This window comes from Phallusia mammillata, chromosome 6, assembly GCF_965637545.1.
Source record: "Phallusia mammillata chromosome 6, kaPhaMamm4.hap1.1, whole genome shotgun sequence".
Taxonomy (NCBI): Eukaryota; Metazoa; Chordata; class Ascidiacea; order Phlebobranchia; family Ascidiidae; genus Phallusia; species Phallusia mammillata.
Genome location: NC_137257.1, coordinates 11523027 through 11548187, shown reverse-complemented (window position 1 = coordinate 11548187; position 25161 = coordinate 11523027). Strand labels below are relative to the sequence as shown.

The following is a 25161-nucleotide window of genomic DNA, read 5'->3' as shown; positions in this document are numbered from 1 at the left end:
GACGCATTGAGAAGTTGTTGAAATCTGTTCCATTTGTATCATTGCCGTGAATAACTTCCGGTATAGGGCGCTGTTGAAGTCTGTGGCGCAGCTCTCTTGATTGGCATCCCGTCGCGTTTGATGCCGGCAGATAGTTTTGATCGACGCACTCTCAGTCGAAGGATTACGTCGGCTTGGTAGCAGTGGTGTGAGAACAGAGCAAAATGCCAAACCAACTTAATTCGGACGAAGCTGCGAACGACGAGCCAAAGACATATAATGACGAAGCTGTAGGTGAAGACGAAGCATGGCAGGAAAGTGATGAACTTGATAATTTAAAGGGAGATTTAGTGGACGAAGTTGACAGGGACCCCAGAAGGCCGTCATACGATGTAAGTGTTTTGTAAAGTATACGGCGTAACAAATTCGAATTAATTTGTATGTTGTCATCAAGACTTCTGTCTATAAGAACAGGGTTTCCAAGCATTTTTTTGTAAAAAGAACTGGTCAAAAAGCATGCTTTTGTTAAATCTGATATTGACACAAAAAATGACAAACCTTGCACAAGCAGTACTGTGGCATGCTTGTAAAAAAGTAGTGTGGCTACATTGGTTTGTGAAGTTAATGATTGACACTTTTTTGAAAATGTTTTGGAGGGTATATTAATTGGTTACAACTTTCAAGAGCATTGGAAGTTTTTACACGAGAAAAAATAAAATATGTTGTAACTGCATTGTGAAGAAGTCATTCAGACTGCACTAAAAAAATGGGTGATGATGGTTTACATTAATTTCTTGCATTTGAAAACAAACAAAACAAAATAGCTGGACAATCCTGTTTACAATGACTGCAGTACAATAACTTAAAAGAACCTGACGCTATTTGGAAAAATCTATTCTGTTTTGAAGCACAATTGGCTTGAGCAAACACAAATGTGGGTGTATTTATTTGAGCAGCTTATCATGCTATGCTTCACTGACTTTTGGTGATATCATTTAAAACGACCAGCATCAGATGATTTTCTACTGGTCCTCTAACTTTTCACAGTTCGGTACATGTACATATCCTAATACTCTTAACTACAGAATTACAATTATAGTTGTTGATATGCTTTTTGATTTGTCAAAGAATTTTGACGATCTGTTTTTGTGGCATGTACTTAAAAAAAACTAAAATCAAATTGTTTTTTATGACCATATTTTTAAAATTCAAGGTAATGACAATCACTATATTGAGTTGCTTTAAAATTAGGCACTTTTTCTGCTATGCCAGTTTCCAAGAGTCAGTCATAGCCTGGGGACACAATTCGAAACTTAGCCACCAGTGTTGTACAACTTACTTGTGTGGTATACTGTTTCAAATTATGCGACTCCGAAACTGCCATTGCTTAGGATACAAATGGTGGCCAGTTTTTGAGTTTTATTTAAGTTTAAAAGTGGTTGTTTTTTTGAAAAATTATTTTACTCTGGATGGAAATGAAAATGTTTTCATATTGGTATGACACCATGCTGATTTGTATGTTGCATATCAATGCTTTGATTTTACCAGATAAATATTAAAAGTCCCATGTCAAAACCATTTAGCATCCATACATCTCTAGAGACATTACATTGAGACAGATCTCTTAGTTCTCCGCCCATTAATTGATGTGGGTTTCCTGTCTTGAAGGGAGAGTGGATGAGCATTCCATCAATGCATACTGACATTATTCCTGTCATGATGAGTTCATTCACTTAATATTCAAACTTGATTGACAGCAAGCACAATTCAACTGTCTTGTGTGTTATTCTTGAACTCTTCAATGCCAAAGGAGTGTACTAAATCATTATTGGGTCCCTTTTAGTTTTAACAGTGTAGTTTCATAAAGTGTACATATTTGTCAAAAAACAACAACACTGAGTTGTGAGCAATATTTTTCGCCATAGGTCAGTCCAATGTGATGATAGACAAAAAGTAACAATTTTGTGTTTTTTCAGAACAAGGTCAATGCACAACATGGTCATAATGAATCGAATCTTCGAAACAAGGGTGATCCTGAAAGAGGTAACATTTTTTTGCCGTTTAATTAACATACTTTTTGTAGCATTACTTGTATAAGAGCTATTTCATTGCAGACATTCACAGTGAACCTGGGCATGGAAGACCTAACTTTCCATATACACAGGACATTGGACCCTTTGTGTCCGGCCTCAGTCAGCCATTATTTTCCAATATGTTGCTACCTAACTCAGTAAGTGAAAGCAAGAGCTTGCATTTATCCCTACACCTTACACATTGTGTAAATGTTTGCAACTCTCCGTCTTAAGTGCGGAAATGATTTTGTACACGAAACAAAATGGCGGACTTTTTATTGTTGGGGAATTGGCTCGGCATAGAAGCATGGTATGAACCACGTGGATTGCTTTTACCACATAGAATTGTGGACGATATCCATGTGTCTGTCACATACTTTCGATGTGTTTGGTTGCGTCTGTTGCCATAAAGTATTTTGTTAGAGCGGCTGCTTGGCTCCGTGCACCTTGTCCGCATACTTCAATTTGTGGAATGTCAGGGAGGTGCCATATGCTGTGTTTGATTGGCACAAATTTATAGCATTTCCGTTTGCGTTTTTGCTGTTAAACTTGTTTATAGCGTCAAGAAGCCCCCGGCAGTAATTTTGCTTGTTGCCACGAGACCGGTGCGTAAAGTTAAAATAGGTACCACATGTGTATTGACTAAAGCAACACAATTTGGCAATTTTGTACATGGAAGTGTGCTAATATTTGACTTGATGTTGTTTAAAACTTTGCCTTCTGTCAGTTTTTCGTCTAATCTAACTCTAGCTTTTCACCGTGTAGTTTTATCGCTTGCTTGAAGGCAAACGCACTCATCCGCTACAAAAAGTACAAACAAAACGATTGCGATGGAAACGCTTGCGTTGTCAGCTAATCTCGCGTGTCCATAACACTGGCTCAGCGCGAACCAGACTTTTTTAAAGTCGTTATGTTTACCTTTGAATCAACCGGTAGCGTCCTAGTGACACGATTTTTCGTGGCAACGCAAGTGAATTTATGCACGACCTAATTAGTAAATGGTTTAATTACAGTGCCAAAACCATTATATACATCGGTAAATCAATGAAGAGAATTACAAGATTTTGCACCTTTGTTTAGTCGTAGACCTTGGAATATTGATTGCAAGATCATGCTGCCGTAATTACACTTCCCACGAGAGCAGACAAATCCCCAGTCCATCATCAGTAAGCGACTGGCGGCTGCGCAACAAACAAACAGCGGCTGGTGGAAAGCGAGCGCGACAGTCGGTACTGGTAGTCTACTATCTGCTACTCGAATTACCGACGCGGCGTATAGAACCCCGTACATCGGTTGGGCGGTATTTTATGCCATTGTCAGTCGCTCCAAAGGCACATTACCTCGGTACATTGCGCGCAAGATCAAACTTTTCTTGTACAAAAACAAACCGTGATCAGATGACAACAGAAACTGGGCGGGTGTGGATAGAAGGATTGTTACGCTGGCTTGTCTACAAGCGTCTACAATTGCTGTGTCGATTCTCGCCATTTCAACAATCTCTGTGTTTTTGAAGTTAACCGCGTTTTGGGTTAGTCAATGACCAGTTGGTAATTGTTTTTGGAAAAAATGCTAATGGCCAACATACCATGTAAGCGCTGTGAGGAAAAGAATTCGTAAAGCACGTAATTTGTGGCTGAGTTGTGATTATATATCTGATGGTTTAACGTCACAAGAACGTTGCTGCTCGGTGGAAAGCTGTCATTAGAAAATCATTTTCTTGTTTATTAAATTCCGTCCTGAGGTTGGTGCTTGTGCAAAAACGGTTGCCTGTTTTGGAATTGACAAGACGGGATGACAACGGGATATGAGGCTGTTTTCTGTCAAGCTATTGTCTCAGCGATAAACGCGCTCGCTCGCTTCGTTTGTAGGTGAATCATTGACCAGTTTTTAAAAAGAATGTAAATATTTAACACGCGTGCGAGCATTAATTTTGTACATTCAGTAATCAGTGATGTACACAGTTCACTGGATTTCTGATCTACTCAACTTTCAAACCGCGAGAACTAGCCACTCTTGTTTGTTTGTTATGGTTACAGTTGCGATATGTGTGGAAAGTTTGGAGTTGGTGACATTGCTATATGCATGTTGTGTGAGTGCAGACATATAAGGGTTTCCTCTTTTGTTCGATGAGTCACCGTTGCCCCCAAAGCGCATTGGAAATCTTGCCTGCAACGTCTCGTTTCATCGCCGCCGCTGTCACTTGGCCGCCTCGACAGCAGCTATGCGAACCCTCTGCCATATGCAGTCATTCCTCATCACTATTGTACTACAGTTAAATTGAATACCTGTGCAACCCGAGTATACAGCCAAGTGACGCCATCGTCTACAATTGAATCACACCGCTATACGCTTCACTTAATGACTCTTCAGCCCACGTGCTTGGCGCAATTATGTCAATCAAAACCAGACAATTTTAAGCGTTGCCTACTTGTCATTGTATACAAAACTTCTGCGCTTCCGACAATTTATGAGTCTGAGTGGATTATAATTTATTACTTGGATGGAAATTTCGCCCTCCAAGGCTTGTTGGAATAGCTTGCAATAGAATTTCGAATTTTTTGTATGGTTGTTGTATAGTAGTGATAAAGTTTCGTTTCCCTGTTTGGAATGCGAATAGTTGATGCTCGTTGTAATAGAAGTGTTTATCGCGCAGTTTTGTTTATTCTGTGGCACCTGTTAGCGTCCCCACTTGACACGGACGTTCGTTGAAATTTCCCCGGCTATTGTTCTAGTCCCAATTTCCGCGATCTCCCGGTAAAAAGTGCGCTCCGCGTTTGTCTCGTTGATCCGCGGCAAAACCAAGAAAACTGCCACGGGAGCACACCAGCTCTGCTTGTGCACACTTAAAAGTTACAAAGTCCTTCGTCACAATGAATCGCTCTTCATTATGGGGTCACCTTAAGTACCTCTTCAAGTGCTTGGGAGCCTGTCGCTGAATTTGTCACAATCTAACAGTTTATCACACCCGCTTCTATGGTCTGTTTCTTTTTTACATTGTTCATGTGGTGAGAAATTACCACTCGTGTTGATTGCGATTCAAAGCTGGTTCTTCGCTCCGTGGTGCATCTCAAAGTCATTCCTTAAGTGTGGAAAGTAACTATTGTCTTGTGAAGTCTTGCTGTATTGTTCTTAACGCAACTCGAAAGAACCCCTTATAAATGCGTCCTGTAAAAACATGCGCAGTATCGGAGAAAAAGAGTGATAACTTAATTGAATATTAACCTGTTTTACAGCTAAAATAGTTTTGTGTTATCCATAAATCAGGCAAAAACTAGTGTTGGGCAACGTAACTCGGGAAAGATTATATTGGGACAAAACGCAGGAGGATACGATGACTTTGCCAACACGGCTGGTCACAGCGTGATACTAACCATGAATCTCGTCGCCAAGAAGCTTGGTGCCCAGGGTGGCTTATCGCGCGCTTCACTGCCTCGAAAGCCTCGCTGGCGTTAAGAGTTACTCACAGCGCAGCTATTCACGCCTCAACGCTCGTCTATGGCCGTTTGACATTTGCGAAGCTCCCTCGACATTCTCTATGCCCAGCCAATAATCGCTATTGTTCAGGGTAAAAATACACGTGCTTTTGCCGTAATTACAGGCCTACTGTTGGTTGTGAAATCCCTTGTGGCCAATAACAAATTGCATTTGACGGCATTTAAATGTGTGACCGAGTTCCGCGTCGGTGGACACTTTTCGGACAAGAACATTTTCTGTTCTGAACAAACTTACATAAACGTCCTTTGTTTAAACAGTTTACAGCTTTTGTTGACTCGCGCATATCCAAACGTGCTCGTCATCACAGAACTATCAGCGCTCGGTTTGGGTTCGTGAATAGCATAGAGGGTATCGACACCAAGGACTTTGTTGCTCGTTACACCAATTAGTCGTTGCGAAATCATGCACAGCGCAAGAGATAAGAAAGTGGACTGATCAAATTTGCCTCGGATGAACGCACGCCCTTCGCATACAGGTTACCTCGATAAGCGGATTGTCATCCTTGAAACACATCGTGACGTCATCGTCTAATCACAATCAATAATACTTTGCGTTCCGGGAAGCATTATGAGCGATTGGCGAAAATATTCACAATTTCCGTGTGCGGGTGGCGGTAACATAACTAATGCGCGTCTGTTGCCCGTTACTTCAACATTCTCTTGCACTGGCGCCTCTAAGCTAGATGGTTTAACTGACAGCCCGTGATTGACGTTGGCTGCTTGCCATCGAATTTGACTTCGAAATCTTGTGAGAAATTTGTGCTACATGCCAGTGAATGTTTCAGCATGTTATGTATCTTGTTTCTGTGATTTATTTCTTATTTGAAAGTACAAAAAACACATTGTTTTTTGTACAATTAATCCTTAAACCAGTGAAAATTGATTGCGACTATTTTCGTGTTTGCACATTATTAACTTAATCTTAGCGACATCTATTTTTTTAGAATATCACGTTTAGTCACCTAATTGACTGTAAACAGGTTCTGGCTCGGACCTCGTGGTTTTTGTCTAATATTTGTGGTCGGCATCAAGCGGCGCCTTATTTTGGCCAGCTTCGTCATCCACCCGATTTCGAATGTGAAAGATTTTATCGCATTTCGCCTAAAGGCAGTTGATCGGCATGAATCCCAGGGGACATTTTGTGTCGAGTGTCAATAAGTAGTTTCTCGAAGTTATGGTTCAACTCTGCTAATCTGCTTTTGCCTAAAATCACAAAACAATATTTTGGTGGTTTCGCTTGGTTTTATAACCGATATAACTCGCAAGTTTTTTCACGTTGTTTTTGAGCCCGCCACTTGTGTACTTAAATGGTTATGTGGTTAAAACTGTCCATCAGCTTGTCGGAGGTGACGGATTCGGGGGCAAACGGCTTCAATTACAAGTCAACGATTTCCGTCAGCTTTCTGCCCATAACATGCTGCGGCGCATGGCGGCCTGTTTGCAGCGAACCCAAACATAGGCATTGAGCCGGCACTCAGCTGTCCGTCGAGCAAGGTCAGACATTGTCGCAATTCGCTGTCGTTATGCGGAAGTATTACGGGAACCAGAAATCTTTCGCACGACGTGCTTGCTTCACTCGAGACATTTATCCGATTAATTCGTGCCTTCAACCGTTCGTTATGAGAAATGGGATACAACCTCACGAATTGCCGCCATCCCACGTTATCATGGCACCACACGGGCCTTCACGACTCATTGCAGTTTGACATAGTTTGAACAATTTGCCGGCGACGTCACGTGTGTAAATCTCACCCACTCGTAACGGATGCTTTCCAAGTAGGGCTGACAGCAAATTTGCATTAATTAAGTTTTAATTGGAATGTGATGATCACTTTCAAACAGCTTATTTTCTCGCTCCTCTTTTCCCTGAGGGTCGGTTTTGATTCGTTTGCGTGTTCCACATACATTTTGAGAATAATGTTCGCAACTCGAAGATTGTCTATTTGTAAATGCATTTCTCAATTTACCGGTATGTAGAACATTTCATGTGAGGTCGCAAGCATCAAAGCGATTTCGCACCGAATGTGCATTATGGGATTAAACTAAATGAAACGCCTTTCTTGCCATTTGCGGAAAATATTTTCCGGCTCATTGACTCACAAGAGATAATTTCGACTGGTAATTGTTAAGTCTTTCCATTTTGGGGTTTAATTACTCCAGTCGCCCTATTTCACATGGCGCGCACCACATACGGCGACGTTGACAGGTTGTGTGGGAATTTAAATGCATTTTTTTAACCATTTGATATTTTGGATAAGTATAACATATCCTATTGTTTAAATGTGTAAACCGGTGATGTGAATATGCGATTGTGTCATGCCCAAAAAGGAAACGCACATACGTTTACATTTTCAAATTGCCTGACGCAGACATTTGTTAGTGTTTCGGACGCTCTAATGTAACATTCATATTACCAGTTGTTTACATGAAGTATAACATCCATTTATTGTAATTTGTGGCACGTGCTAACAGCGCGATCGCAATCCGTCTCCCGATGGACGAATAAGGGAATGTAACAAACAAATTGCCGGCAAATTATAATCATACGTTGCTCGCGTGGTTTTTAGAAAGTTGCGCGAACCGTCCGCGATTGGAATAGAATCTTCACCGTTCGACTCAAACAGCTTCAAGTCCCCTTTGTCACTGCTGGTGTTTGTTTATGGCACTCTCGTTTCACGCATCGCTAACTTGTTTATCTAATCGCATCCCTGTCCGGTTCTCGCCCCTACAGCACCCAGCATGCTTCAAATAGGTTTGCCATATATATAATCTAGTTATAAGATTTGCTATTTACAGTATCGTATTTTCATTTTTTTGCGACCAATGTTAGATATAAGTTTGTGGACCCTTTTCCCACAGTTTAATTTATACGATGTCGGATTGAAAAGGCGTGGTACCATTTATTACATTTTAATAGCCCGTGAAGTTTGCTATCTGTAACGTGCTGCATTTCCTTCACCATTTTCTAATTTTTCGATCTTTTAAACCTTACGGCAACAACTCACATATTATTTTTGTTATCTTATGGTTCCATAAATTGGCAGGTTTTGTCTGGTTTACTTATAGTCTTGCAAAGTTGTATTTAGTTTTAGGGGATGTGCTAAAACATATGAGAGCTTTGCTTGCACAGTGAAATGTCAGCTGTGGTTGTAGTTTCGCCAGTGAAAAGTTATTGAAAAACAGTATTAGGATCATTTCCTTGACTTTACTTTTTGCGCTTCCTAGATAGTAAGTTAATTGTTAGTGTGTTAATCGAATCCAAACTAATCTTCACATTTTGGAAATGATATTGTTACGGATTTCTTGTTAATTGTTTCTCCTGCACTGTTGTTCACACTGTCTCTAACAATCAAGCAAAAGCCATTTTCGAATCCGTCACACCGACTTTTGTGATGTAATCTCACATTAGCGGGAATTTCGAGCCCTCTTAGCCAACGCTATTAAAGCTCCCCACTGTTTACGGCATAAATATGATGCAGGTGCCTTTGATTTTAATTAAACGCCCGGACACTAAGGGGGGCGCAATAAAACCAAGGCCCACGCATCACAACTGCAGCGGATGGGTAATTGTGACGTCACAGTGCCACATGAAAGGGGGAAGCCGCGCAGTCACGGTTAGCGAATTTGTAAATGGGTTTTCGGCGGTTGTGGCCACTGACAAGACAAGGTTTTGGACTTCAAAGACGTTATTTAATTTTGCAGTCAAGCCCTATCGATGCGTCACCCGTTGATAGTTTTCCTTAACGGCGTCACTCATAGGTTGTTTATTTACCCTGTCTTGTCACCGTTAGTAATTGCCTCGGCGACACCACGCTTTTTGTTTTAATCTGCTTTGATTGTAATCATAAACTTTGGAGCAGCGGATATAGTTGTCACTTTCGCAAATTTTGTATATTACCCAACCAACCAGGATTTGAACCGTCCTAAAGGTACCAAAATATATTTGGACAGGAGCCAAATACGCATTTCCCGGATATATTTGCGTGCTCTCACCTTCAGTAAGTTCAGCGCGATTCTTCACTGCTCTATTGACTTCTTTTTCACCCCGCTCGTGCAATTATTATCGGCAAGGTCGCCGCCTGTCATATAGCAGTTTTGAAGTGGATGCAAATTAATGAAACGAGATCACTTTCTTCCAATATGCATAATGCCGTTGATGCCTGCCCACCGTCCCTTAGGGAACTTTGCTTCGCAATCTAACTGCATGATTACACTAGTTTAACAACATTGGCAGCGCTGGGTTGGGAGAATCGAAGGTGCTTGTGAGTTTGTAACAGCTGTAATCAAGTGGCGGCTTAGCAATGGGGGTAGCATACATGTGGCAAGACGGTGCGGTTACATGTTTGTTTGTCCGGATGCGAGCTGGCTAATTGGACAGTTGTTACAACATCGGTACGCGCTTTTATCCTTTCCTACAGCAAACTTTCGCGGTCCAGCGGTAAAAAATGCCGCATGGATGTTTTTTGCTGTAAAACTATTGATGGCATAATTTGCCGAAAACGCAAATGACAGATGAATTCGCTGTCTATTCTCACCGTTCGGTTTCCATTGGTTTTGTGTTGTGTGGTGACGGATTAATTCATTAGGTTCATTGAAAGCTTTGTGTGTTAAACACCGTCTCTCAGTTCCTTGTGTACAGGATGTTGTTTTTTACTTAAGAGTGGAAAGAACCTATCCTTCATTGTACCACACAATTCGACCCACAATCCCCAATTAGGACTATTTGTCCATTTAACTGGTGTCAATTTTCCCACTTATCACGAAAAGCCTTATTTTCCGCTCTTTTAGCAAAATTAGATCGATAAGCGCGAATGCACGCGTATGTAACTTTAACATGGTGTACGGTGCTTCATTCAAATATTTCCTGCTATTTTGTTTTGAACGGAAACAAGGAAATGCTTGCGCACAAAAACATATCAATTTTGCGTGCTCTCTGAAACGGCTAAACCACCTCCCCATTTCAACAAACCGTTACCAAACAATAGACTCCGCCTTCGAACGCGCTGTGAATGAATAGGATGGCGGGCTCACGTCAATAGAGGGCCCTAATGTTTGGGTGGCCGCATGCCCGCTCGCTTTTCACGATTTTGCCGTGGCGCATAATAAGGCCAAAAGGCGTCTGAGCGATCGGCAAGGCATGATCGCGTACAAAAAGCCTGGGCGTTGAGCTCCCGATTGGGAAGCTTGTAAAAACTCCCCAAGGATCGACTGCACTGCTGAGTGACGTAGCTTGGAATGGTGTGGATATCTCCTTCGCATTGAATAGAAGAAAACTTTTTATATGGGTTGGGGAATTGACAACCGATTCCAATCACCCGCTATTGTGTAGGCGGCTTTTGATTGGTGACAGTTAGCGTGGATTGACGTATAAAGTTACTCCGGTAAAAGGGCGGGCCGAATTAATACGACACAGTGAATAGGCTGTTTAGTCTCTTATTCGCAATCAGAAACACATGTCTGTTTGTTGTGTCATCAACACGGCAAGTGACACTTTACCAAAACGTTGTGTAAGCAGCGATCAGTATAAAAACCCGCATATATTTTTTCACCATTGTACACCTTCGTATCATTTGGTAAGGTGTCGAGGCGTTTGTACATTGCGTTTATCTAGCGTATCTGGTAATCGTTCACCACTTTTAGGTGATATCCTGGCTTACAAATTGTGGTGATTAAAAAATGTCTTCGCCATTGATTTTATGGCGCATTTTTTAACAGATTCATGTTTTCGTATTCATCAAATCAATTGCAAGTTTGACAAAATGAGGCAATGTTTTGTAAACTATGTTATGTGGCGTCGAGTCCAAGCGTGCAGAATAACCGCGATTCAAAGTTCAATTTGAAAGACTTGAAGTTTCCTCAGGTCAACCTAATGACAGTTTATTTATAAAGTCACGTGTGTCTCATGAGCTGGAGGGATGTTGTCAATTCTTGGACTTTAAAATGGGGAAGGTGCATAAAATGTTACACGTCTGCTGTATAAATGCTTAAACCCGTCCAGACCCTCTTTTTGCATTCCTAACTGGATATCAAGCTTCTAATTATATTAATATGATGCAATTTTGCACTGCAACATGTCAAAGTTAGGCGCTTTGTTTTTCTTAAGGCTTTTACAAATGTACGTTATAAAATTGAGCGGAATATACATGTGATGATCAAGGGCAGATGTAAAACGGCAAACGACCTCCCGCTGTTTGTATTGCTGCCGCTCAAAGAGGCGCGTCTTGTAGAAGGACAACCCATCTGCGCAATTCATAGATCGAAGCATAATGAAATAACGGAGATAAGGTCTAATGCCTACGAGTGTGTAAGTGGCCCTAAATCAACAACTCCATACGCCTGTCATTCCATCTCGATGAATTTTGAAAAAGCTTGCTGGATTGGAGGGTCGCATCGTGTCCTTTTATTCGCTTAGCTTTGAACGAGAAACTATTGGATCTTGCCGTGGTGACCGTGGTGACCGTGGTTCTTCGGTTGAGGAGTAAATGCAAACGATAAGGGATTTTTAAGTTTCCACGTGGCAGAAAAACCCATGCTTAACGTTTTCCAATTTATGTATACTTTCTGCCCAACGCGAGTGCAAAAGAATTACAGTTCTGTTATATTCTTGCTGTGGTAAGAAAGTTGTACATACTTTCATCAGTATGTCTCCTTTCAATAGAAAAACCCTGTTGCAGTGGAGTAAAGAGAAAAGTGCTGTCTTAAAATCACATTGCTCTCAGGTGTACTTTAGTTTGATCATTGAAGCGGGCACAGCATCGTGCGACAGTTTTCTGTTTAAGTATTAAAATCCATACAGTACTTCCAAAGCATGGTCATTTTATAACTTCACCCTGACCGAAGGCCTAATGAGTGATAAAGCGTGTCACGTGTTTTTCCCGCCCATTCGTGACAAACGGAAAGTTGTTGGTTTTGCGTGCGACGCGTGGGGCGCTAGGGAGGTCTCTAATCTACACGCACTTCGCTCGCTTGTTTTTACAGTACGCCGACTTTCGTGTTTGCCAAGGACGCCTAGCTGCGATACACTTGTGTTTAATGCCCAACCTGTGCACCTACGATCGTTGCCACCGCAACCTTGGACGGTGTAGCTCAACCTGTATTGGATTTAAGTCGTATGAGTTCTTGTACGACCTCGCTTTTATTGATTTTGAAAATTGACGCCCTTTCCACCCAGAACCAAACTGCTTATGTCCATGCAATTTTCTGTAATGGCCCAATGTAAGGTGATTTGGCAGTCGATATCTTGTGAACGCTCACGGGTGTAATCCTAACTTACGGCGCATGATCCCGTGTCACGAAATATAAACGTCTTTGTGCGCTGTGCTCGAGCTGGATTTGTTTCGCTTAAATTGGTATCAAACTCGACGTTAGATGGATTGTTTTACTGCACATCGATTACAAGGTCCGTATTTCTGCACTGGGTTAGATGTTTTCACACATGTCTGTCATCAACATGTGCTATAGCACACACTGTTAATCTTTTCACGCAGCGCATTAACGCCTAGCTTGGTGTTAGTCTCTGTATAAGCCGTGCATCGCCAACAAGACAAGTTAAAACTGTCAGTCGAAATATGACCCGCGCTATTTTTTCGCTTGTTTCGTCGACCGTCCATCAACCTACTATGGCTCAATTAACGGCGCTCGAAAAATTGGTGGTTGCCGCCGTGCGTCACGTGACCCCGTGCTCGCTCAGTCGTGAAATCGCTTAACTCTGTGCCGACCTGCGCTTCGGGTTTCCGGTCGAGGTCTTCGAGCGACACGCGACGTAAGGCTGCGATCAACATGACTCCTACTGTACCTCGCTATGCTCTTACGCTCGATTTGGGGCACGGAATGCATTAAAATAAGCTCAGTGTTGGGTTCACATCCTACAGTTCTGTTACCCTGCTCAGTAATCCGTTAAAGACCCCTCAATCCTCACTTACATAAGGCAAATGGCGTAGTTTGAAGCTTGACGCTATCAAGGTAATGCTTATTTCTGAACCATAGTGTTATATCGTTACAGTTACAAAGTTACTTATAAAGTAAGTTTGGTGCGCTATTGTGAGTTTGCTGTTGCCAAGGTCCATTGTGATAACCGTTGTTAATTAGCGCGATCGCTACACTTTCGGAGTGGATCCTTGATCGGGAGGCAACAAAGATGCGAGTTCTATTTTCTGTATACTTTGAACTTGTAGCAGCGAATAGGGGACATGGCGAGTACTACACTTATCCGGTCGCTTCGTAATTCGTTAATTGCACTTGATATGCACTCGAGCAGCCTGAATCAACACGGCACCAGTGCAAGGGATGGATACTTTCCATGCTCGTGGTTTTTGGCTTAATGAGCCAGACTGTCATGAGTCCCTCCAACGAGGCTTTTACCACCTGTTGCAATACAAACAAAACTTGGTGCACACACTTGCAGCTGTACGACGCTCAAATGCCCGCAACACTGTTACACGCAGACTGTATGTGTTACCTCACATTTCGCACAAACCTGGGTTTAATTTAAAGTTTAAACACACAAACGCTTTTTATAGTTACACGTTTTATCATGATCTTTCTCTTCACACAGTCAATATTTGTGTTTTAAATAGCTGGTAATCTACTGACCACAACAGCACTTGTAAATTGATGGCCGTTTGCAAACACCATCTGTAGTTTATGTTGTCTTGTATTGTGATGAGGTTGTATTTTATGCAATTATCTTCCCACCAAATTAGCGACAGTACAGCAAGTTTTGCGTAAAAAGCTGTTTCAATATTTAAGTCGTAGCCAGAAGGTTTTGTGATCCTTAGCAAGCCCGTATTTGCCCCCACCACCTTATGGCATCCAGTTTCTGGTTGCGTAAAACAACCTTGTCGAAGGGTTAGGTTTGGGTGTAAACCCATGACATCTACAAGGTCATGGCCACATTCCCTCAAGTAATGACTTACTAAATTGCTAGTCTTGTATCCTAAACGTGCGCTGCCTATAAAACCCAACCGCACCACGTTTCAACGTGTTGACCCACTGTACACGAATCAACTTGGTAGAAAGCTCAAATTATTTATGGCTCAGGGGCATACACAAAAACTTTTTACTAGAATTTGGTCAATACAAAATGTCTGAAAATGTGTTTGGAATGGTAACTAAGCGAAGGAAGTTTGTAAAGCATTTTAATATCACACTTGGCGATTATTTTGTCGTGACAAGGATGTTTGGTGGTGTTTGTCATCAAGCAAATTGAGCCGCACCGCGTTCATGTCTGTGGCAGTTCAAGCGCAAACCAAATCGCATTAGGAATTGCTTAGTGCGGATTTCTGGCGATATGCTTAACATTTGCCATCACTTCAACATCTGTCCCTGACTTTCACGCTCAACGTCGATAAATATTTACTCAGGCTTGCTCTCCCGCTTTTGCCTTTCCGCCCTCCCTCTATATCCTGACCCGATTCAAGCCCATAACTCACGAGATTGCCTGTGATTTGTTTCCACAGTCGCAAGTGCCTTATCACCCGTATGTCCCCTATCACTCCTTGTTGTACGGCGCCTCATCACCCTCCGAGCTCGATGGAAAACCCGGTAAGTTTTATTCGTGGGAATTCTTCACATTTTGCGCTGTAGCCAAAATTTTAAATGTCAACCAGCAAGCCTTCGCGAATCTTTCTATGCAGTGGTCATCAAGCTTTCAAACCACATATCCAATTTTAAAACATATTTTAATAGGTTTGTGTCCTATAATAATATGGACACGTTTAAAATTTTAGTGATACCAAATAGATTACACTTAATTCAAAATGTAGTGTGCAAATTTTGTATTGGATATTGCCTTTAGAGTCGCTTGTGTTTTTTCAAATGAAAAAGCTGAAATTTGTTACTAACTTGCTTAAATATAGTAATGAAAAAATTATAATGGTTTTAATGAGAAAATCATTCATCTTTCTCTGAAAACGCTGAAATATTTACCTTCCGAAAATTTTACAGCTTGTAAATAAAATAAATCCACAAGTTGGACGTGAAACCTATTAGAAAACAAAAAGATGATTATCCGATACAGAACAAAAACCGCATGTCTTCAAACAAATTATCCTGTGCGCTGGTTTACTTGTCATTTGAGAACCACAAAGTTTTCGAAGATTTTCAACTAAAACGTCATTCTTACTTTGCGACAACTTGAACCACTTAAAAAACTTCCGGCGCTCGGTACTTTGCGGTGCTGCACAATCGCTATTGTCTTCAGCTCACGGGCTAATTCTTGGCGTGTCGCCGAAAGCGCATATTAACCAGTCGTCGCTAAGAAATCGTTACAAACGTGATTGTTTGTTATAAACCAGTTGAATTGGCAGGTATGCCACGGCCGCCACACGGAGATATGCCATCAATGTACTCTCTGCCCGGACAACTCGGACAGATACCCAACCCCCTTGCACCGCCATGGTACGTATTTCACCCTTACATGATTACTTTGTATATTCTTCTCTGCAATTACCTCACTGCAAGAGGTACATCAGTTGTTTCAATCGTTTTTGATTTAAAACCCTTAAGTTTTAATCACGATATCTTTCAAAGGCCCAGGGCTTATATGTTTTCAGTTGAGTTCGTTTTACATCAATTTCTTGTCCTAGTTTTCAATGCCCGCAGTTATTATTGCATGTCATCAGTGATGCTCTCCAATGTGCTTTCCTATCTCTTTCACGTCCATTATATGCTACCTTTTGTGTTTTACCATTTCGTTTATGCATTCATAGGTCACCTGGACCGTTGTATCCAATGTGTACAGCAAGTGGAGTAGCAGGTGTTTTTCCTTATCCCTACCCATTTGCCAACCTTACATCGGCTTCGGGTAGCATCAATGGTGTTTCCCCGTTTCCTCTTGTACGCCCGAACCCCCACGCAAGCGGAATGCACCCCACTGTGATACCCCACCCCGGATTACATTTGTCGGGTCCGATGACCAACGGTCAGGGTCCGGGAAAATCAATGTCAGAGAAAAAGTATGATTTTGACATAACATAGATTCTGATCTTTTGTTAAAGCTTGCCATGGTGGTAACTGTTAGTCGACAACAAAAAGCACCATCGCTCAACCTCGTTTTAATGTTTTTTACTTCACAAACCTACTATTTTCGATCGTTGTTTGAATGTCGAAATGGACTTAAAGCATGTTCGCATTATTACACGCTAATTTTACATTTTAGAAAGTTCGAAATTGTTGGTGTGTTTGTCAGGTCAAAATTGTTTCAAAATTGCCAAAAGTGCTTTTCTTTAAGCAATGTTGAACTAGTCCGGAAGCACTACAATATACTAGTGGGCAATACAGCGATAAACGCTTGTTGATTCCACGGTTACAAACCAATGCATTGTGTGGTGAACAAGCCACCATTTTGTATGATCGATAAATGTTTTATTTGTGGGATTTTAGAAACATGAATTCTGATTCTGTGCCGTCGAAACGTCGCGAAAAGGAAGACAAACCCGGTCGACCTTATGTCAAGAAACCCCTCAATGCTTTCATGCTTTACATGAAAGAACAGCGAGCCAAAGTTGTAGCAGAATGTACCTTGAAGGAAAGTGCTGCCATCAATCAAATCCTTGGTCGAAAGGTAACCTACCAATATATTTTTACATCCAAAAACCGAATGTCCTTTTCAAGGTGATTATTACCTCAAGGCATTTTAATCTCCATTATTTTTCTTTGTAAAATTATAACTTGTTCCCATCCGCTTGAAATTGATTTTCACGTATGACTGGCAATAATTACATGCCCCGTGCAGTTGGATGAAAATCAGCGGTCAGAAACTGTGACCCCGCCGGTCTTCACCAATTTTTTGTGTTTATTTGTTGCCTACTTTAAATTTTGGTAGTGTGATAGGTAAACTCATCGTGCATGTAAAATTATGATATTTTCACCGAAAAAATTTCAATCTATTTTTTTCAACAAATGTGTAAGCAACGCGTAACATAATTATGTGTGTTTGTTTCTCAGTGGCACAGTTTAAATCGCGACGAACAGCAAAAATATTACGAGATGGCTCGCAAGGAGCGACAAGTCCACATGCAGATGTTCCCAGGGTGGAGCGCAAGAGACAACTACGTAAGAATATTCTAGTCGTTTTTGCGATATATCCGTTTTAAATTTTGCACAATCTATACCAAAGGGTTGTTACGTTTATGGTCCGTAAAGATTTCTTATAGTACTACATCCGTAAAGAAACAATACCTCCAGCATTTATAAAATGTAACAGCTCACCTAGCGTTATTTTTTAAAAAAAGCTGACAGTCTTATTTTGTTTTATCAAAATACTTATTGTTTAGTCTTGCATCAGCTAATCGTATGTGCTGTGCTTAGGGCGGTAATGCAAGCCGCGTGCGGTCTTTAATTGGTTTTGTTATTTGTTGGCACCCGGACTGCGAAGTTTTTTGTCAACACGCTGCTTGGTGTTTACTCGTGGAAACCGACTGTAAACTGCCTACTTCGCAAGCAAAGCGATTTTCGCTTGAGGAATGTGGCCAGCTTGAAGCCTGCCTTGTAGCCGATTAGTTGCGCTTCGACTTGCAGACTTATCTCGTGCTTACTGTAAACTGCACGAACGTCCAGCACCAAATTCACCTGTGCTTGTTGTTTGTTTCAAACACAATTCGAATGTCGCGTTAATTCCAAGCGTCATGCTTCAACGCGCACACGTCGTTACCCAAATCCCTAACCCAGCATTTTGGGATTAATTGGTGGTGATTTTAATCATAGCCTAGAGATATAAAGTGCCTTTTAGAACCAGCAAGTTTATTATGGGCTGATAGGTTGTCGTTCCTGTGGTAAGAAAAGCTATCTGGCAGCCTAATTCGCTGTTCAAGTTAGCTTGTATATCGTATTACTTAGCTTTACGCCAGGAAATCCCTTGTGTAAGTGAAGCCATGATTCTACTGTGTAACAATTTAAACATGCGCTTTGTCATAGCTGTCTAACTAATGACTACAAGTGAATTATTGTATCTTTGGTGAATTTTTGCAAGATATTAATACACTTTGTGCTTTACAGGGGAAACGAAAGAAGCGGAAAAAAGAGAAGGCTCAAGATTGTACAGGTAGATGCCCGTTAATTATTGACCTGTCGGTTACCGCAGGCAGCGTACAAAAAGTCAACAAGGCGCTAACGAGAGTTTGCTCGTGTGTCGCAGTTTCGTGTTAAAAAGCCACATCTAGCCATGCGTGTATTGGTTTTAATGTCGCACTATCAAAACTGGCAAGATGAATAGGGTGTTGCAAAACCACAAGAAAGGCTTCGGCGACGCATCGTTTACTTGGGGATAGAGATGGAATTATAACACATAAATCGATAGAAATTGGTCTGTTGAAATTGTTAAAATACCAAATCGTACTTTCATTGGCATGTTAAAAGTATATTTTATTTAAAAAATGAGTTGGTGGTTATCAAAAACAACGCAATACCTTCCTTGTGCATTAAGGAGACTTGTAATAGTGAAAATATTACCGCGTGGTTTAAACCACCTGCAGTTATCTGAACTTACACATAATCTTACGCAACCCGTTTTCGTGTGAGCTTGGTTTCGCTTACAACATGGTTCAGGGTATACTTTATCATCCCAAACAAACCTCGAAGGCAGTTGTGAATTATAGTATTAGGCGCTGTTGTTTCAGTGAATAGGTCAACCGCCTATCACCCGCAGATTCTAGCATGGAGTAGTGATCACCACGATGCGATTATGATGCAAATAAACAGGGCCTTGCCTAGCAGGATTCTATCGCACCTGCACTCTACTTAATCACTGCCAAAACCTAAATATGCAAATCGTCAATTTGCTCGGGCCATCTTTATTCTTTATTGCCACAACGTAAACTTGCGAGCCGCTTTTGACCGCGTTAACGGAAGTTTTTCTCTCATGCCTTCAACACATATGTACCTGCACTGCCAACTTGTGTGCCTAATTTTTATTCTGTTGTTTATTTTTTGTAAAGTCTCATATGATATTGGTTTAAAAGACAATTTATAATGTAATTATATTTATTTTTAACTGTTGTGTTTCTTTTCGTATTTCTTTCTGTTATCTTTTCTGTTTTCTGTATTTCTCTTCTCAAGCTTCAAGCTTTTATGCACACGTGACATCACAGCCGGTGGTTTCTTTCTACCATCAACAACAACAACAACCACAATTTAATCGCCCACACAGGTATTAAACGCACAAGTAAATGCCAAAACAATCCGACTTCAAGCACGCATAAAATCCCACACTCATCAGCAAATTGATTTCATTCCAGTAAAGCACGTTCATGCATGATTTGAATAAGATTGGCACGTGACAATGCGAATGACTGTTACAGCTTATGTCGTGATCAGCACATGTGTGGGTACAAACATATGTAGGTGGGTTAAGTGATCGTTGCATTACTTACTTGGTTTCTGGAAACATTGGACAGTGGAGCTGAGAGCTCACGTTTCGATATTAACACAACACATTGTAATAAACCACCATTCTCTTCTCCAATTTTTCTATCTTCGCATCTTATTCTTCTCAATTTATGACATTTTATTTCGGGAAACTGAGCTTGTAATTTGTGACGGGTGTATGTTTATGTTTTAGAAAAATCAAAAACACTCTGTTTTCAATGTGACTTGTACACAACGTTACAAAATTTTCAGTTCAGTTTCCCCTGTGAGTCTGTACAAAATAAGCGCCATTCACTCATCCGGTTTGTCTTGTTTATTTTTGTCTGCCCCGAACCTGTCGTCTTGGAAACGGAAAACAACTTCTCACTTGTCGTTTCATCACATCCTCACACACAGCTCAAAACCCGAAGAAATGCAGGGCGGTGTTCGGACTTGAGCAACAGCAATTATGGTGCGCACCTTGCAGGTAGATTGTGTTTAAACCCTGCCCCTCTCCCTCCCCTTTCCAGCCCCACGTAAGTCGCAATAGCAACACGCACACACACCATAGGGGGGCAGGATAGAAGTGGTCCCGAGTGTTTTTGACTGAAGTTTTTGTGATTTTTGACTTTTTTGTAGCAGTAGAAATGCGTAGATTTTTGTGCTTTAATCAAAAGAGTAATGCAATTGGCCCTATTATAGTACAGAATGTCAATCTCAGCCCTGTGAAAACGCAACCCATAAACAATAGACATATTGCTATTAGTAAGAGATGTCGGGCATATTTTGCTTCGCTATCTTTGCATGTTGGTTTATACATTTTACTTGAAGGCCATTTGATGACGCTCCGCACATAGCCTCCAGGCTGATTTAATCTCACAGTGCATGTTGGTTTGGGGTGTTGTTTGCCGTGATACACTGTGATTTTCACGTTTGCTCGCATCGGATCACCGCGGTGTCCAGCTTATCGACTTCATTTGTCCTCTAATTAGCCCCGTCGTCATCATATATGTGTTACTGATTCGGCTCTAGCTCTAGTTTGGACTAATGTGTGTTGATCGAACAAGTCTGTGTTTTGAGAGCGCCCGCATCAAAGCCACTCCGCACAGCAACCTTACTAATTTGCTTCCAAATCTCAAAGTGGTTTCGTTCACGGGTGGTAATTTGAGGACGATATGAGGTTGTGGTTTCTCAAACCCTTCGTCACGTTACTTATCTTAAACCGCTGTTGCGACATTTTTGTGCAGGAGAAAAAAGAAATGTATTCGGTATCAGCAAGATGGCGACGACTCTGATTTAGATGATTCCGATGCTTCTCCACCTCAGCATCATTATCAGGTATCTACACCGACTCTTCTTGTCGGCCTTTTCAACAAACCGCGCCACTCCGATCAACTGTTGAACTCATGCACTATAACCTTAACTTCCCACCACCAGTGTGCCACACTTCGCAAAACATAAGTGTAAAGTTTTTGTACAAACAAATACTTTCTCATGCGCTCGTCTCAACCTGTACTCTGCCCTCCGGTAAGTTCCGCTTTTAAATCCCTTACTATTTCAACCAGGAATCTCCGGATTCGTCCTATGGTCATACGATTCCCAACCAGTCCAACACGTTTAGTTCCAACGAACATTCTGTGATGTCACAATCCTCAGCCGTTGCTAATAGCAGCGGAAGTAACCAATCAGCGTCGTCATCCGTCCTCGGTGACAGGTTGTCACCTCACAATGGAATGGTGGAACAAATAAAACAAGAACGGTCGCCTCCCCTCGCTAGTGATCCCGCTTCAAATATTACCCCTCTGTCCAGTAATAGAAATGGGGTAAGGTCGAATTACACATATTGATTTTACTCAAATTGCTTTTTTGTTTTTTCTTTTTTTTTCTTTTTTTCTTCCCAAAGTTTGTCCGACTCGTTTTTCCATCAAATGTTTGATGGATTTGGATGAAATTTACACAGATGGTAGATATAGTTATGTAGATGTGCATCCCACTTTGTTTTTGTTGATAACCCCAGTATTTACCCCGCCAGCCCCCTAAAATGGGTTATTTTCTTCCCAAAGTTTGTCCGACTCGTTTTTCCATCAAATGTTTGTTGGATTTGGATGAAATTTACACAGATGGTAGATATAGTTATGTAGATGTGCATCCCACTTTGTTTTTGTTGATAACCCCAGTATTTAGCCTGCTAGCCCCCTAAAATGGGTATTTTTCTTCCCAAAGTTTGTCCGACTCGTTTTTATATCAAATGTTTGATGGATGTGGCTGAAACTTATACAGATGATAGATAAAGTTATGTAGATGTGCATTCCACTTTGTTTGTCCAAATAACCCTAGTATTTGCCCCGCTAGCCCCCTAAAATGGGTGAGTTTGTAAACAGTGTCAGAATTGGCTGAAATTTGGATAGCTTGTAGAGTATGCCATTTATAGTTGTCGATTGTTATGTTCAACCCTGTAGCCCTAACATTTACCCCACAAGCCCCCAAAGTGTAAAACGTATTTGTATGTTACTGGACACCACAAACGAAAGATTTCTGTTGCTCAATAGTGTTACAAGGGCAAGCAGTTGTATGTTACTCGTTTGTGACTTTGTGGATTGCTTGGTGAACGTTTGGCAGTTAGGGGGTTGTTGCCCTATGACCGCCCTATGACGTCAGAAACATTAACGGTTGTTGCTCAAAACAACTCTAGTGGTCGAAATTTTAAACATTGGCGGATTTGGCTGAAATTTTGCAGTACTATTGATTGAGTCATTGAGGTTTCCTATTGTTTTAGTTTGTGTGTCGGACCCCATTAGTTACCCTACTAGCCCCCTAAAATGGGTCAGTTTTTTAAACAGTGTCGGGATTGGATAAAATTTGGGTAGTATGTGGACTATGCTATTTGTAGGTTTCAATTGATGTATTTTACCTTGTAGCCCCAACATTTACTCAACTAGCCCCCTAAAATAAATGAACTTTTAAGAAACGTCCTAATTATATGAAATTTTGCAAAGTTTATTAAACATACTAAGTCCTCAAATGTTATGTTTTGCCCTGTAGCACCACAACTTAAAGGCACGCGAGAGGGTTTTTCATGGCACGCCAACTGATTTGCATGTTTGTATTGAAGTAACAATTTAACATGTTACACTGCTTGTTTCTTGTTTTACTATGCCATTGTCTTAAAATTTTGCCTTACATGCACAAAACACTCAGCTTTCTCTTTACTATTAATAACTGCTGGCACGCACTACTATTATTTAGCAAAACGTTAGCACGCGAGGTCATTAACACATGGAAATAAAAAGCAAATTGGCACGCCTCGTGTAAATGGTTGCCGACCCCTGATCTACAACTTTGCATGTGTGGGGACCCATGAGTTTCTGCTTGCATAAACAACTAAGGTTATAAAAGACAGTAGATGGTATGGGACCCAATATAAAATAAGCATAGGAAATATATCAATGTTTTAAAATAGGTTATAGTGTATGTGCAAGGGCAATATGTGCTAAGCCACCCTTCTAGTTTATAATGTGAAAAAATACAATTAGTGATGATTATGCAGCACTATACTTAAAATGTTAAATATCCCATTTTATTAGGCAAGGTTAACGCTTTTCTTGGCTTGCAGTAAACAGGTCAAATCTGGCAAACATTTAATGACTGTTGTAATGAACCAGGCCTGTTGATAGAAAAGGAGGCACGTTTGTGTGTTTGATTTTTCTAAAATGTAATTCTATTACAGGAAATGTTCCATCCTCAAATGAACAACTTCCCACCATCGAGTTCTGGCGAGAGTAATTTCCCGTTCGCAGCGTCGGAAAGTAGTAATTGTGCGAAGCGAGCGCGAACAAGTGAATCAAGTTCGTCCAGCAACCACCCACCGAAGTCGTTTACTGACTCGCATAGGTTCCAAATACAAGACAGCCAACACGGCAAGGGATCAAGTTCCACCTCCAAGCGCGATGGCGACTCCCACCGAAATAGACGCTCGAATTCACATAATGACTCACCCATGCCTGCAGCAAATCAGAACGTGTTTAACCCAATGCTCTCGCCCACCAGTATGGGTCTGCAGTCGCCCCACGGACACTCACATCAAGCCCCATCGTTTTTTTCACAACTGCCTCCGTATATTCAGATGAGCACCCTCGCAGCCGCCGCTAGTTCACCACTAGGTGGTTTCATGGGCTTTCCAGGTTTGAAGGGTCTGTCGTCGCCCATGAATGTAGCACTGAACGGGACTTCTGGTTCTGTGGCGCCCGGTGCTTCCACTGCCTCCAGAAGAACCGCGTCGGCTGTGGAAGGGAAGTCGTGATCAAAAGGAGCGGTTTAGGTTCAGTCCTGATCAGCACTTGACAGCGGAGTTCGTTCGTGTTAAAGCGGTTCTTTGGTGCTGCCTCAACACTTTTTCAACGCCGTGGAAATCGTTTCCGAATTTTCCGAACCAATTTTTACCCATGCTTTTGTTTTTACCGGTCGTATTACGTTTTTTAAGTTTTTTTCTACTGCTGAAGAGTAACAATCGGTGCCAACGTTATCGAGAATACGCGTTATTTTGCCAAACTTCCCAATTGTGCCTAGTAATCTCCCATTTTGAAGGGGATCTTGTAACTGTAACAACAAATGAATGCAACAAAATATTCGTTAGCATTTATATCATGTCTGACGCAAAACCTGTTCACATAATTTTGAAAACTGTCTTTCATTTTATCACAAGCTGCTAAAAACAACTTTGTCCCGACGTTGCTATTTCAAAACAGATTGTACTTTTTATATAATCGTGTAAGTTTTATTTTTTACTATACGCGGCGAAATATTCTTTTATATTTTCGCGATCACGTTTCAATACAATCGAGTGTGACGTAACCCTTGTGACGTCAGTTTCAATCCAATCTATCGTTTGTGACAATTTTTAAATCAGCGACTAAATTTTCTTTAAACCTGACTAAATTATTTGCGCTCAAAACAATCTCGTTGTTGGTTACTGTGTTTGTGTTACTCTTCTCTACTATGTACGAGCGCTCTCCAGCGACACCCACCGCCGCATGCCCACTGTTCTGCCGCTGGGTGACACATTTGTTGCAGTTTAAAAGTTCTTGTACGCTTCAATGTTTGTTTTGCCAACTTTCTCCTTTTTATTTTCTTTGTATAGTTATTATTTTTGCTTGTGTACAAACATCGACTAACTCCCATCCTTTGTTTCCCGCTAACAAACGATTCGTGTGTTGTTTTTTGTTTTACGCCGTCATTGCAGTTCTTGAATAAACTTTAATCTTCTTCGCATGGGT

At 41.2% G+C, this 25161-nt stretch overlaps 1 protein-coding gene across 2 annotated transcripts; it reads left to right on the top strand.

Moving 5' to 3' along the window:
* The first annotated feature begins 79 nt into the window (after positions 1-79).
* LOC145232081 (uncharacterized) lies at positions 80-25154 on the top strand. 2 transcript variants are annotated; one of them, XM_080096586.1, is made up of 13 exons: positions 80-371; positions 1956-2022; positions 2094-2209; positions 15004-15088; positions 15853-15943; positions 16255-16500; positions 16928-17108; positions 17492-17599; positions 18542-18587; positions 20306-20375; positions 21136-21226; positions 21454-21711; positions 23616-25154. In XM_080096586.1, exons 1-13 carry the CDS (start codon positions 204-206, stop codon positions 24186-24188), a joined length of 2100 nt encoding a protein of 699 aa, XP_079952712.1. In that variant the 5' UTR covers positions 80-203; the 3' UTR covers positions 24189-25154. The 2 variants fall into 2 exon arrangements, with proteins under 2 accessions (XP_079952712.1, XP_079952713.1); XM_080096587.1 differs by having other exon boundaries at positions 131-371; positions 20306-20360.
* The last annotated feature ends 7 nt before the right edge of the window (positions 25155-25161 follow it).

What these genes read in the sequence shown, in the direction of transcription:
- LOC145232081 (XM_080096586.1), top strand. Translation starts at nt 204, where the DNA reads ATGCCAAACCAACTTAATTCGGACGAAGCTGCGAACGACGAGCCAAAG. An exon ending in CCAGAAGGCCGTCATACGAT is followed by an intron (nt 372 to 1,955) that starts GTAAGTGTTTTG and finishes GTGTTTTTTCAG; the next exon opens with AACAAGGTCAATGCACAACA. An exon ending in TGTCCAGTAATAGAAATGGG is followed by an intron (nt 21,712 to 23,615) that starts GTAAGGTCGAAT and finishes ATTCTATTACAG; the next exon opens with GAAATGTTCCATCCTCAAAT.